At 46.4% G+C, this 12,032-nt stretch overlaps 1 protein-coding gene across 1 annotated transcript in view; it reads right to left on the bottom strand.

The window, feature by feature from the left end:
- Positions 1-591: 591 nt before the first annotated feature.
- Positions 592-12,032, bottom strand: part of CRABP2 (cellular retinoic acid binding protein 2) — an 11,998-nt gene continuing 557 nt past the window's right edge. The window contains exons 2-4 of the mRNA XM_044672767.1: positions 2,495-2,673; positions 1,780-1,896; positions 592-1,127 (exon numbers count right to left, since the gene is read on the bottom strand). Coding sequence (XP_044528702.1) covers positions 1,077-1,127; positions 1,780-1,896; positions 2,495-2,673 — 347 coding nt within the window. The 3' untranslated portion in view covers positions 592-1,076. The remainder of the gene's footprint in view (positions 1,128-1,779; positions 1,897-2,494; positions 2,674-12,032) is intronic.

Genomic DNA, 12,032 nt, shown 5'->3' with positions numbered 1-12,032 from the left:
TGAGGGACTAACCATTATCAGCAAAGCAAGTGTCTAAGATAAACCCAAGACTCATGATGAAAAATGTCCTCCCCAGCCAAAGAAGGAACCATTGGATCAAAGTGTGCCATCTTCTACTTTATTTCCTTCATGAGTTTTTTATTGTAGGTGTAATATGTGTCTTCTAGCACTACGTGAGCAATATGGAAATATGTATTGCATGAATCCATTGGTATAATTTACATCAGACTATTTACCACCTCAGGGAGGAGGAAGTTGAAGAAGGAGGGAAAAAAATCTGAATCCTAAAATGTCAGAAAACAATTGTCAAAAATTATTTCTACATGTAACTGAAATAATAATTTGTTTAAAGCATTAGGTTGCAGGGGGGAAGGGGCAGAAGCCAGATTTCAGGGGACCAAAGAGGAAGTGGGTAAAGAGGAAATGTAGGCCATATGTTCAAGGAGTTTGGCAGTAAAAGGCAGCACATCTTTTTTATCTATTGCTCAGTCACCTATAGCCCATTTTCACATATCCACACCCATCCTCCCAGGTTTCCCTCCTCCCTCCAAAATCAAACACTAATGACCAGAAAGAAGTTTAATTTTCTGATGGTTTAATAACATTAACAAATAAATATTCCAAACCGAATTGGCTATGGGAATATGGGGAAGGAAGGGAATGCTGTGGGATAGAGGGGGCAGCCTTAGGGATAAGGCTTCTGTCTGGTGTTGGAAGGGAGTTCTCTTTTTTAGGATCTCTCAGAAATGGAGAGAATCTCTCCTGGGCTGAGTCTCCTGATCAGAGACAGAGGGAGGGAAGCAAAAATCCCTGGACAAGGTGATCAGGGATTCGCTTGGAATAGGTCAGGGGAGATAGGGAGGGTGAGAGGAAGCAGATGGGGACTTCAGAAAGTGCCCAGGATGTTGGCTTCCAGATATAACAAAGGGCAGGGCAGAGAACTAGCTGGGTAGAGTTGGAAGGAAAAGAGTGACGAGGTAAACAAAAGACTCTTGAGTTGAGCGGTTACTGGGACGCCATGGAGCAGAAGAGTTGAGCAAGATGTAGGGGACCCTCTCAGGACATCCCTTCAGCACTCATTCCCTGATGTAGACCCTGGTGCACACCACATCGTTTGCTGTCAAGGTCTGGAAGGACAGAAACTATGGTCTAGGGGAGGGGATCAAGGCAGTCCTCAGAATGGGTGGGAGTAGGGAGAAGCCTGGTTCTTCTTTCCTCTGTTCTCCTTCTGGGGACTTGCAGAGGGGGCCTGCTTGGGCTCAGTGTTAGAAAGGGGAATGATTTCTCCCCACCTCCCCAATGTCAGTCCTCAAAGAGGGAGAAGGCATAGCGGACACTCCTCCTCCCCAATATAGACCACAAAGGGACCTTCCCTTCTTCCCCCCTATCCTTCCAGGACTGGCTCCTTTTCACCAAGGCCTCCTTAACTTCATGAAACCCTCCCGAATAAAATGAAGCCAAGCCACCACCTCCCATTCCCCAATTTCCCCCAGATCTTAGCTTTCAGAGGATTGGAGTATTTGCATTTAACACAAAAGTAGGGAAAGAAATCTAATGTTAGTGGTGTCTTCTGCTCTTTCTCTCTTCCCACTCCTAGACATCATTCTCAATATGTGAGTTAGGGTTAGGATTAGGTTGGAGATGGGGAGAGAAAAACAAATAATAAATGAATCCTTATTCCATCCACCTGAACTCTGCATTCATTAGAATCCAGCCCAGGCCAGGGGATGGAAGACAATTTGCTATTGGACAAGAGGTGTCCAGGGAGAAAGGGCTTACCAGGATTAATTTTCCATCGTTGGTCAGCTCTCGGGACCAGGAGGTCTTGGGTCCCTCCCCTTTTAGGAGTCTCTGTTCACAGAACATCTTATTCTGGCTTTCCCACTTCACCAAGCTCTGGGGTAAGGAGGAAGAATAAGCCTATCCAATGAGGCAGGGTCAGCAGGAGGCAGAGTCCTCACTGGCACACAGGGCAAAAACCCTGGACCATCCCCAGGGCAAGAAGCTCTCATGGGACACAGGAGGTAGCTAATGGGTACCACCAGAGGGAGGTGGCTTGGGGGGAGGGGTGGAGAAGTTTAGGAAGTACTCACCTGTGCTGGGTGTGCCATGCCCTCCCAGGAGGAAGCTTTCTATTTTAACTAAGTATTGTTGTTAGCCAATTGCAAAGTTCAGTTATTTTTAACCCATTTTAACTAGCTTAAATAGTCCTAGTGTCTACTAAGTTTTGGGACCTTGGAGCAAAGCCCTAATGGCCCCACCCTAGGGTTGGCTTCCCTAAATGGAGAAAAAGACTCTGAAATCAGATAGCACAATTTAGCTGAAGGGATGGAAGCTAGATCATAGGGCAGACTTTTCAGGAGAGTGAGGAGGGAAGTAATCAGCCTTCCTGATCAGGAAAAGGGTAAAATGAGGCAGCTAGGCAGGATGGTATAGCCTATTCTGGCCGTCTCTCTCGCCCTTCCCTCACCCCATACCCAGAGGGAACACTGACCTTACAGGGCCTCCCGTCCACTGTCTGCTCCTCAAACTCTTCCCCAATTTTGAAGTTAATCTCAGTGGTCCTCACAGCGGTCGAAGTTTTGATATGGAAATTGTCTCCATCCTGCTTGATCTCCACCACCGGCTTCGAGGCAGCTGCCACAGCAATCTTCCTTAGCATCACATTCACTCCTGAGGTGAGATTGAGAAACTGTCACTTTCTGCCCATCCCTATTGCAGGGTACCACTGGGGAGGGCATCTCCACTCCTTACGGTCCACTCCAAGTACCACCTGGAACAGGAGCTATGGACAGCTGGTACCCCGGCTGTGGCTCCTCTTCCCTTCCCCTCATTTCCTAAGTCCCATCCCTGAATAACTAATATGGAATAACTCTGGATTTGGAGTCAGAAGGCTTGGAACGAGGGAGAGATGCTGCATGGTTGTTGAATGGCAAGGAGAGCTATCTTCAAATACTCAGAGGGTTAAAATTTGACCAAGAGGTTAGATTCCCTTTATGGGGAAAATCCCAAGATCCTCTGAAGTAGGACCTAAGAGTAAAGGTTATAGAATAACAGGCCTTAATGGGAAAATATTTTAACAAATAGAATTATTCTCTTCATTTTAAATAGAGGCCAAGTGGCTAGTCACGACGGATATTGTAGAGTAACAGGTACTCGGTAAAGATGATCTTGGACCTCCCTCTCCAACTTTAAGTGTTTCTGTTCCCCCCTCACTAAAATTTATTGAAAACCTATAACATTGGCCTCAGACACTTCCTAGCTGTGTGACCCTGAACATGTCACTTGATTCCTAGTGCCTAACCTTTGCCACTCTTCTGCCTTGAACTAATACCAAGTATTGATTCTAAGATGGAAAGTAATGGTTTAAAAAAAACTCTATAATATGCCAGGTCCTATGAAAAATAATAATATCTAGCATTTGTAATAATATATAATAGCTAGTGCTATAAGTTTTATAAAGCACTTTACATTGTCTCCTTTGAACCTCAAAACAAATCTAGGAGGTTAAGTGCTACTGTTATCTCCATTTTACAGGTAGAAAAACTGAGACACACTTGTTAAATGAGTTTCTGGGGGTCCATAGCTAGTATTTGTCTGAGATGGGATTTGAACTCAGACCTTCTTGACTCTAACTTCAGCCCTCTATCTACTAGAAAGTCCTGTCCTTAGGAGTTTATCATTTGAGAAATAATTTACATATATTTATATGTAATACAAATATATAACACATAAATATATACTTTATATATTATGTATTTTGATATATTACATGTATTTTATATATTATATATTTTTTAAACCCTTACCTTCTGTCTTAGATAGAAGATTATTGTGTATTGGTTCTAAGGCAGAAGAGGGGTAAGGGCTAGGCAATGGGGGTTAAGTCACTTGCTCAGGGTCACACAACTAGGAAGTGTCTGAGGCCAAATTTGAACTCAGAATCTCCTGTCTCCAGGCCTGGTTCTCTATCCACTGAGTCACCCAGCTGCCCCATATCTATTTTAATGTAACATTTCTAAATGCCTGATAAATACTTCACTATCGTGAGAAAAGAACCCTGACTTTGTCAATTACCTATTGTGTTACCTTGGGGTAGAACCAGCTACAAGAGCCGATTGTTAAATTTTCAATGTAGGCATTTATAGCTCAGAATTGGGAATGATACAAGTCAGGGATTAAGTAATATTTTGCTAATTGTCTAGACTTAAGTGATGGAAAAAATGTTCATAACGAAGATTAAACTTAAAAGCATGTTCCATATACATCTTCTCCATAGAACCTGCTATTAAATATTTACCAGCACACCCCTGCCTCTGGGCTTCAATTTGCTCTTCTGAAAATGCAGATGTTAGTAGGATTCATATTTAAGGCATTTGGCTTAGATGGCCTGATTAGTTGTTCAGTAAACATCCAACTCTATCTGACCCCACAGGCTTGATCCTGGGGTTTTCTTGGCAAAGATATTGAAGTGGTTTGCCATTTTCTTTTCTAGAGGGTCCCCATTTATCAAATGAGAAACTGAGGCAAATAGGGGTCAAATGACTTGCCCAGCTAGGAAGTATCCGAGGCCACATTTGAACTCAGGTCTTCCTGACTCCAGGTTCAGGGTTCCATGCACTAGCTGCCTAGTTGACCTAGTAATCATGTATTTCTTGTATAATGGGGGTAGCCAAGGGAGCCCCCTCATTCGCTGTTGCCATCCCCCCTTTCATGTTCCATGGAGCAGCCTCAGCAGACTGAGGGGAGAGGATGGTTGTCCCATAATTACACATAAATCTGTCTTCTAGAAAAGGATGGGATTAGCATTTCTAAAAGGCACTAAACAGGTTGTTCCTAGGTGTTCCGGTAGCAATAAAAGAGATGCTCTGCCCCCCTAAAAAGGAGAGAATTGGGCTAGGTGGTTTCTGAGGAACTACGTTGCTCAAAATGGTACTAGTGTGGAGAAGGGAGGTTCCAGAAGGTTTTTTGAAAAGACAGGATGGGAGACAGGTCTGGAAGGATGGATAGGCAGAGAGAGAGTCTCTCCAATCCTCCCCCCCTTAAGTTTTGAGGTATTTATTAGCCCTGTGACTAAGAATCAAGGCACCTGGGTCCCCTGCCCCCTCTGGGTCCAAGCCTCTATGGAAACTGTCTCTAATAACCTCTCCCTGTCTCTGTGGCTTTCCTGGGAGTGAATCAGGACTGTTTCCTAGCAGGGAGCAGTGGTTTTCCCTCCCTTCACACCCCAGCATTTCCTGGGGGCCATCCTTGCTAATCACTCATCCCATTGTGTCACCCACCATCCATTGTGTCTCGGATTCCCCAGAGTCTTTCTCCAGCCCTTTTCCTAGAACTCCTCTCCTAAGGGCACTGCTGAATCTAGGTGTCCAGACTTCCCTCTGCAGGTAGCCAAAGGGACCTTATCCCCTTCCTCCCTGACTCTGGACTCTTCTGTTTCATCTTCCCCTTGCTGAAGACAGCCCCTCAGCATTCACACTTGAAAAGAGACCTGGGTTCGAGGGGCTGTCTTTTTCTAACTCTTCCCTTTGAAGGATGATCAGACCTCCTTTCTCTGTCTGCCTCCCATTTAGGTTAGTGAAGTCCTTCCTGCTGTCTAGCGTCTAGGTATGGGTTTCCTTTTTGTTTTGTATTAAGAACTGTATTTCAATAGAATTGGTTTCCGGTGTAATCCTACGTATTTTATTTTGTGCATAAAACTTTATTCTGAGAAAGAATCTTATTTCACCAGACTGCCACAGAGGTCCATGACCAAAAAAAGTTTGAGAACCTAGAACTTTAGATTCTGACATAGGGCAAAAGCAAAGTCAGGATAAAGTAGAGCAGGTAGGTGGCACAGTGAATAGAATGCTGGGCTTGGGGGCAGGAAGACATCTTTCTGAGTTTAAATCTGGCCTCAGACACTTGCTGGCTGTGTGTCCCTGGGCAAGTCGCTTCACCCTGCTGGTCTTAGTTTCTTTTTTTAGACCCTTACCTTCCACCTTAGAATCAATACTGTGTATTTGCTCCAAGACAGAAGAGTAGTAAGGGTAGGCAATGGGGGTCAAGTGACTTGCCCAGGGTCACACAGCTGGGAAGTGTCTGAGGTCAGATTTGAACCTAGGACTTCCCATCTCTAGGTCTGGTTCTCAATCCACTGAGCTACCCAGCTGCCCCCTGGTCTTAATTTCTTGATCTGTCAAATGATCTGGAGAAGGAAATGAGAAACCATTCCAGGGTCTTTGCCAAGAAAACCCCAAATGAGGTCATTAAGAACAACTGAGGAATCTGAAACCTAAGAGATCACAGAAGTAAGAAGTAGCATTTGAACCTACATCTTCTGATCCAACTGAATAACAACAAACTGAGACCACATAAGGAAAGGGAACAATCCAGAGTTGAAGGCTGGGGAGAAGAAAAGATAATAAAGAAGAAAGGGAAGGTTTTTTTGGGAGAAGAAACAACTCACATTTCTATAGTTCTTTAAGGTCAACAAAGTACTTTTCTCAAAAAGTCCCATTTTGAGCACAGGTGGTGGATTGAGAGTCAGCTCTGGAGATGAGAGGTCCTGGGTTCAAATCTGACCTCAGCCATGTCCTAGCTGTGTGACCCTGGTTAAGTTACAGGCAAGCCCCATTGCCTAGCCTTTAACCACTCTTCTGCCTTGGATCCAATACCCAGTATTAATCTTAAGACAGAAGGTAAGGGGATTTCTTCTTCTTCTTTAATTTTTAAATTTAAATTTTATTTTCTTAAACGGGTAAGGGTGTTTCTTTTAATCCCCATTTTGCAGATGAAGAAAACTGAGGTACCAGACTGCACAGTCTCGCTAAGTGAAGGAATGCAAACTCCCCTAGCTTACTTTATCTAACTAGCCCTAGCACAGACTCCTCTTCATATGCCATCCTGCATTGCTTCTGGAAAGCACACATCGGCAGATCCCAAAGTTCCTTCCCTAAACATGGTCTTCCCAGCCATCTGAATGCTAGCTCCTTGCAGGGAGGGACTGGCTGTCTTTGTGTGTATGCCTAGCTCTTCCCTAGAAGCAGAGGAAGCACTCAGTCTGATTCCTTCATCAACAGTTGGGTGACTTAAATGTCCTCACGCCTTGGGGGGCCCAGGGTTCAAGGCGACCCACCACAAAGGGCTCCGTGATTTTGGGGAGACCAATGAGGGCGCCGGGCCCTGATGTTACTTCTGCCAAGCAGACATTCCCACCTGTTGTTCCCTGCTTCTGGGAAGACCAGGAAAGAAGATCACATTTCTAGACTCCTTCCCTCCTATCCACCCTCAGAGGTCCTAACAGCTCAGATGTATATCTAAGCCCTTTCTGTGTTATCTCCCTGGCAGGGGAAACTAGTGCAAACACAAATCCCATTTGACAAAAAAGGAAACTGAGATTGAGGAACCGGGATAGGTAGGTAACATTCTTTCAGTCCATAGGTGACTAGCCCAGGATCACACAGCCCTCCTTTTTTCCTTTAGGCCTTCCTTCTAGGGATTCCCCAGTTCTCTCAGGCATCTGCACGATTGACCCATCTCATTCTGCCTCTCCACTCCTTTCTCATTCCCATCCCAATTCGCTTGGTATGGTGGAAATTTGGAATCAAAAGATGTAGGTTCAAATCCTGTGTCTGCTACTTCTTTCTTCTTCTTTTTTTTTTTTTAAACCCATACCTTCCACCTTAGAATCAGTATTGATTATTGGTTCCAAGGCAGAAGAGTGGTAAGGGTGGGCAATGGGGGTGAAGTGACTTGCCCAGGGTCACACAGCTAGGACGTGTCTGAGGTCAGATTTGAATCTAGGACCTCCATTTCTAGGCCTGACTCTCAATCCACTGAGTCACCCAGCTGCCCCCTACTTCTTACTTCTGTGATCCCTTAGGTTTCAGGTTCTTCGTCTGTCAAATGAAAGAATTGGACAAGATGACCTCTGAGGCCCCACTAAATCTTTTATTGTGGGACCTCTGTAAAATCTTCTGGGTGGAAGAGGCTGTTCCTCCCCTCCATTCTTGCCACCCCTCTCCCTCTAGGCTCTGCCTCCTTCCCCAGTCCTCTTTGTTCTCTCCTCAAACTTTTATTGGGGGTTGAGGGGAAACAAAGAGAGAGGAACAAAAAAAGAAAAAAGGGAAGTGGTAAAGCTCAAGGTGTGAGCCTGAGTCTTGAAACACAGCCCCCTTGCCCTACCGTACACCTACCCTCTTCCTCCCTTGCCAACCCCAGCCCTCAGTCCTGGGCTGGGCTGGAATTGAACCCTGCAGGAAAGCAGCAGGTGGGGTTGAGCTGGGAGGGTCAGGGCAGCAGGATTCCCTCCCCACCTCCAGGCTCGACCAAGTCCTGGCCTGCCTCCAGGCCTGTGTTTCTATTACCAAGGAACACCAAACATTCCTCTGCTGTGGGGCAGGACCCCTGGGTCCTGGGAGAGGAGAGGAGCTGAGGGTTTCTCCTTGGAGGAGGCAGGTATCTCCTTCCTGAAAGCCCAGAGAAGCTTTTCCTCTCCATGTGCCCCTTGGTACCCTGACTCCAGAGCCAAATGCAGATGATGCCCTGGGATGCTTCATCCTTGAGATCTCAAAGCCCTTTATGTTCCTTGAGGGGAATGGGAGAGGCCTCCTGTTTTACTTACCTCTTGTTTGCCTATGGAGAAGGGAATTACCTATGGAAGACTCAGGGGAAAAGGAGTAAAACATGGGCATCCCACAGCTGGGCACCAGGGAAAGGAGAATGAGGCGAAGGGTAATAAATAACCCTCCATCTGGCCACAAAACACTGTCGTGGCATCGCCTGCTCATTTTACCCCAGTAATCACTCTCCAAGATAGGGAGTGCAACTCTTATTATCCTCATGTTAGAATAATAATCATCATCATACTAGCAGCAATACAGCACTTGCAGGTTTGCAAAGTGGCTTCCATGTGTTATCTCGCTTTATCTTCACAACAACCCTGGTAGATAGGGGCTGTTATTATTCACATTTTACAGATGAGGAAACTGAGGCAGAAAAGAGCCGTTAAATGACCCACTAAGAGTCTCACAGCTAGGAAATGTCTGAGGCCAAATTTGGAATCTTCTTGACTCCAAGCCCAGTGTTCTTTCCATTGAGTCTCTTAGAGGAAACTGAGGCTTTATAGGGAGATGCCATAGAAGTCCTAGTTGGGACAAGAACCTGGGGTCTTTCTATATGGCCCATTATCGGTTAAACCATCCCAGATGGACTCCCCAGGGTAGGGGTGGGAAGGGAGGGAGGGCTCATCCCCCTTCTAAGGGAAATTTAGAAAAGATTCTGTCCTTGGCCTTCCCCTGCCCCCATCAGAGCCCAATCAGGGAGAGAGTTATGATGATTTCAGCTGACTCTGGCAGGGTGTGTTTGTCTAGTGGGTCTGTTTTCAATCTGTCCCCAGCAGGTTCTGGGAAGGACGCGTGGCTCTCAGGGGTCCCTGCAGAGAGGACAAACAGAATGGAGACAGACAGGCAATAGGGTCAGGTCTCCAATCTTGCTTTCTGGCTGGGGCTGGGAGGACCAGAGCTCTTGCCTTGTTTCCCCCTAGAGCAGGTATATCTGGAAAGAGCTGAGGGAAGACAAAGCTTGGGGTGGGGGTGGGAGGCAAAATGGTTCCAGACTCTGAAGGGGGATTCTCCAGACGGCTGTCTGGGTTCCAGTCCATAGACTGTAGAACAAGAAGGATATAGATTAGGCTTCAAGAAACTTCCAAACAGTCAGCAATAAGACCCTGCAATGAAAAAGTCTCCAATTCATCTGGTCCTCAGTTTCCTCATCAGTTAATTGGGAGGGGGAACAGAGGTGTACAATTGCTATGGTCTCCATAATTGTAATTCTGTGACATTCTAATAAGAGTCCCAAGTCACACTATCTGTCGCCTGCCTAGTAGGACAACTCCTGCTCATTCTCCATTCTCCTCTCTCCTCTTAAGAATGACCCCAGCAGCACTATTTGCCTCTTTAAAAAAAACAAACAAACCCTTATTTTCTGCCTTAGTAACAGCTCTAAGACAGAAGGGCAAGGGTTAGGCAAATGGGACTGCCCAGGGTCATAGAGCTAGTGAGTGTCTGAGGTCAAATTTGAACCCAGGTCCTCCTGACTCCAGGCCTGGCACTCTATCTCCCATGTGCCACTTGGTAGCCTCATTATTTGCCTCTCCTTGCTCTCCTATTCTGTTCTGTCTCCATCCTCAGTACTGGGAAGTCCCTCCTGTTATCTAACTTCCATCCCCTTTTCATTTATTTATTTGTTTATTAAAAACCCTTACTTTCCGTCTTGGAGTCAATACTATGTGTTGGCTCCAAGGCAGAAGAGTGGTAAGGGCTAGGCAATGGGGGTCAAGTGACTTGCCCAGGGTCACACAGCTGGGAAGTGTCTGAGGCCATATTTGAACCTAGGATCTCCCATCTCTAGGCCTGGCTCTCAATCCACTGAACTACCCAGCTGCCCCTCCATCCCCTTTTCATATCAGCATTAGTTACTCCCTCTACCCCAATATTTCTCTTCAGGGTCCTGGGACTGAAAGACACTATTTTCTCTCCCCCTTAAATTGTCTTAGTGGTCAGTGTAATAGCAAGAACACTGGATTAGAAATCAGGAGACTCAAGTTTGAATCCTAGCTCTACCTCTAACTTTCTATGAAATGTAGGGCAATTCACCCCACCTCTATGAGCCTCAGTTTCATCATCTGTAACATGGATATGGGGGAAAAGAAACCAAATTAGATGCTCTCTCTAAGGTTCCATGCATTTCTGACAATCTGTAGCCCCTGGATCACTGAACTCTATTAGATTTCTGTCTTAAATCCTCCAATCCATCCTCCTAGAGTCAAGTGAGAACAACTGAAATCAGAGGTGGAAGGGAGGGAGAGTCTGAGATGAAGGAAGGTTACAATGCCTAGGTGGTCCCTCACACTCCCCATATTTCTTTAGCAGGTGAGCCCTGTATGGGGGATGTATAATGGAGGGGACTGGGAAGAAAGAAGGGAGCGGGGGTTTGTGGGATGGGGGTGGGGGTGGCAAGAGAATTGGGCTTCATGCAAAGCCATTTGATGAAACCTAAGAAAGTGATAATTATCCAGAACTATTTTCCTAGGATCCAGAAGCTGCTGATGGAAAATATTCGTCTCACAGAATGGGGGTAGGGAAGTAGGGATAGAGCAGGAGAGAGGAAAGGCAGGATGACTAAGGATAGTGAAAAGGAGAAGGGAATCTGGAATGGGCATGGGATGCCTGGGCCCCTGAAGAAAACTGGGAATTAGAGAGATGGGATAGCTTGGTCTTAGGAAGAAAGGAGACCCCACTCTGGGTCTAGCATATTCTTAGTTGGTTGGAGGAAGAGACCAGGGAGAACTGGAAGCCACCCACACCCTCATCAGGAACCTCCTAGGGATTGGGTTACTATTCATCAGAGGGAAAAGGCTGGGACCCGTATAAAAGAATAAAAGGGATTGATGCCAGGCAGACCCAGGCATCTGGCTCCAGGAGGAATTTTCCCAGGTATGACACCTGGGGATAGACAGCCAATCAAGCCTCAGCTGGCAACTTTACCAAGGTGAGACCCCCCCCCCCACCTGTCCCTATCTCTCTATCCCAGTCATACAAACCAAGAAATTAACTTCACCCTTCCCAAGGTTTTGAGTCGGAGGGTTTGGGGGATTAGGAGAGGAGCTAAGTAGATGACTCCCAGGAAACTTGGGGAGAATTAAGGTGCCTGGCTCTTCCCACCTCTTCCCTTTTGGAAAATCCCAGTGTCTATAATTCCCCTTCCTTAGGGACCCATATATCAGACTCACACACCAGTATGAAGGGGAGGAACTCCGGCATCCAGCATCTCCCACCCTAGCTCCCAAGATTCTAACAATTGCCAACCCTTACCCTCACTCAGGACGGGGGTGGGGGTGGGGGGCCTGGTGGGAAATGACCCAGGCATTTAACACCCCCCTCCCCAGTCACTTACCCCTTTTCCCGGGCGTCTTGGTGTCTGGCACCTCCCCCTTCCCCAAGGCCCCAGTCGTTCTCTGACCACCACCCCCCCCCCCCCCCCCCCCCCCC

Source organism: Gracilinanus agilis, chromosome 4 (assembly GCF_016433145.1).
Source record: "Gracilinanus agilis isolate LMUSP501 chromosome 4, AgileGrace, whole genome shotgun sequence".
Taxonomy (NCBI): Eukaryota; Metazoa; Chordata; class Mammalia; order Didelphimorphia; family Didelphidae; genus Gracilinanus; species Gracilinanus agilis.
This window is presented reverse-complemented; position numbering and strand designations above follow the sequence as displayed.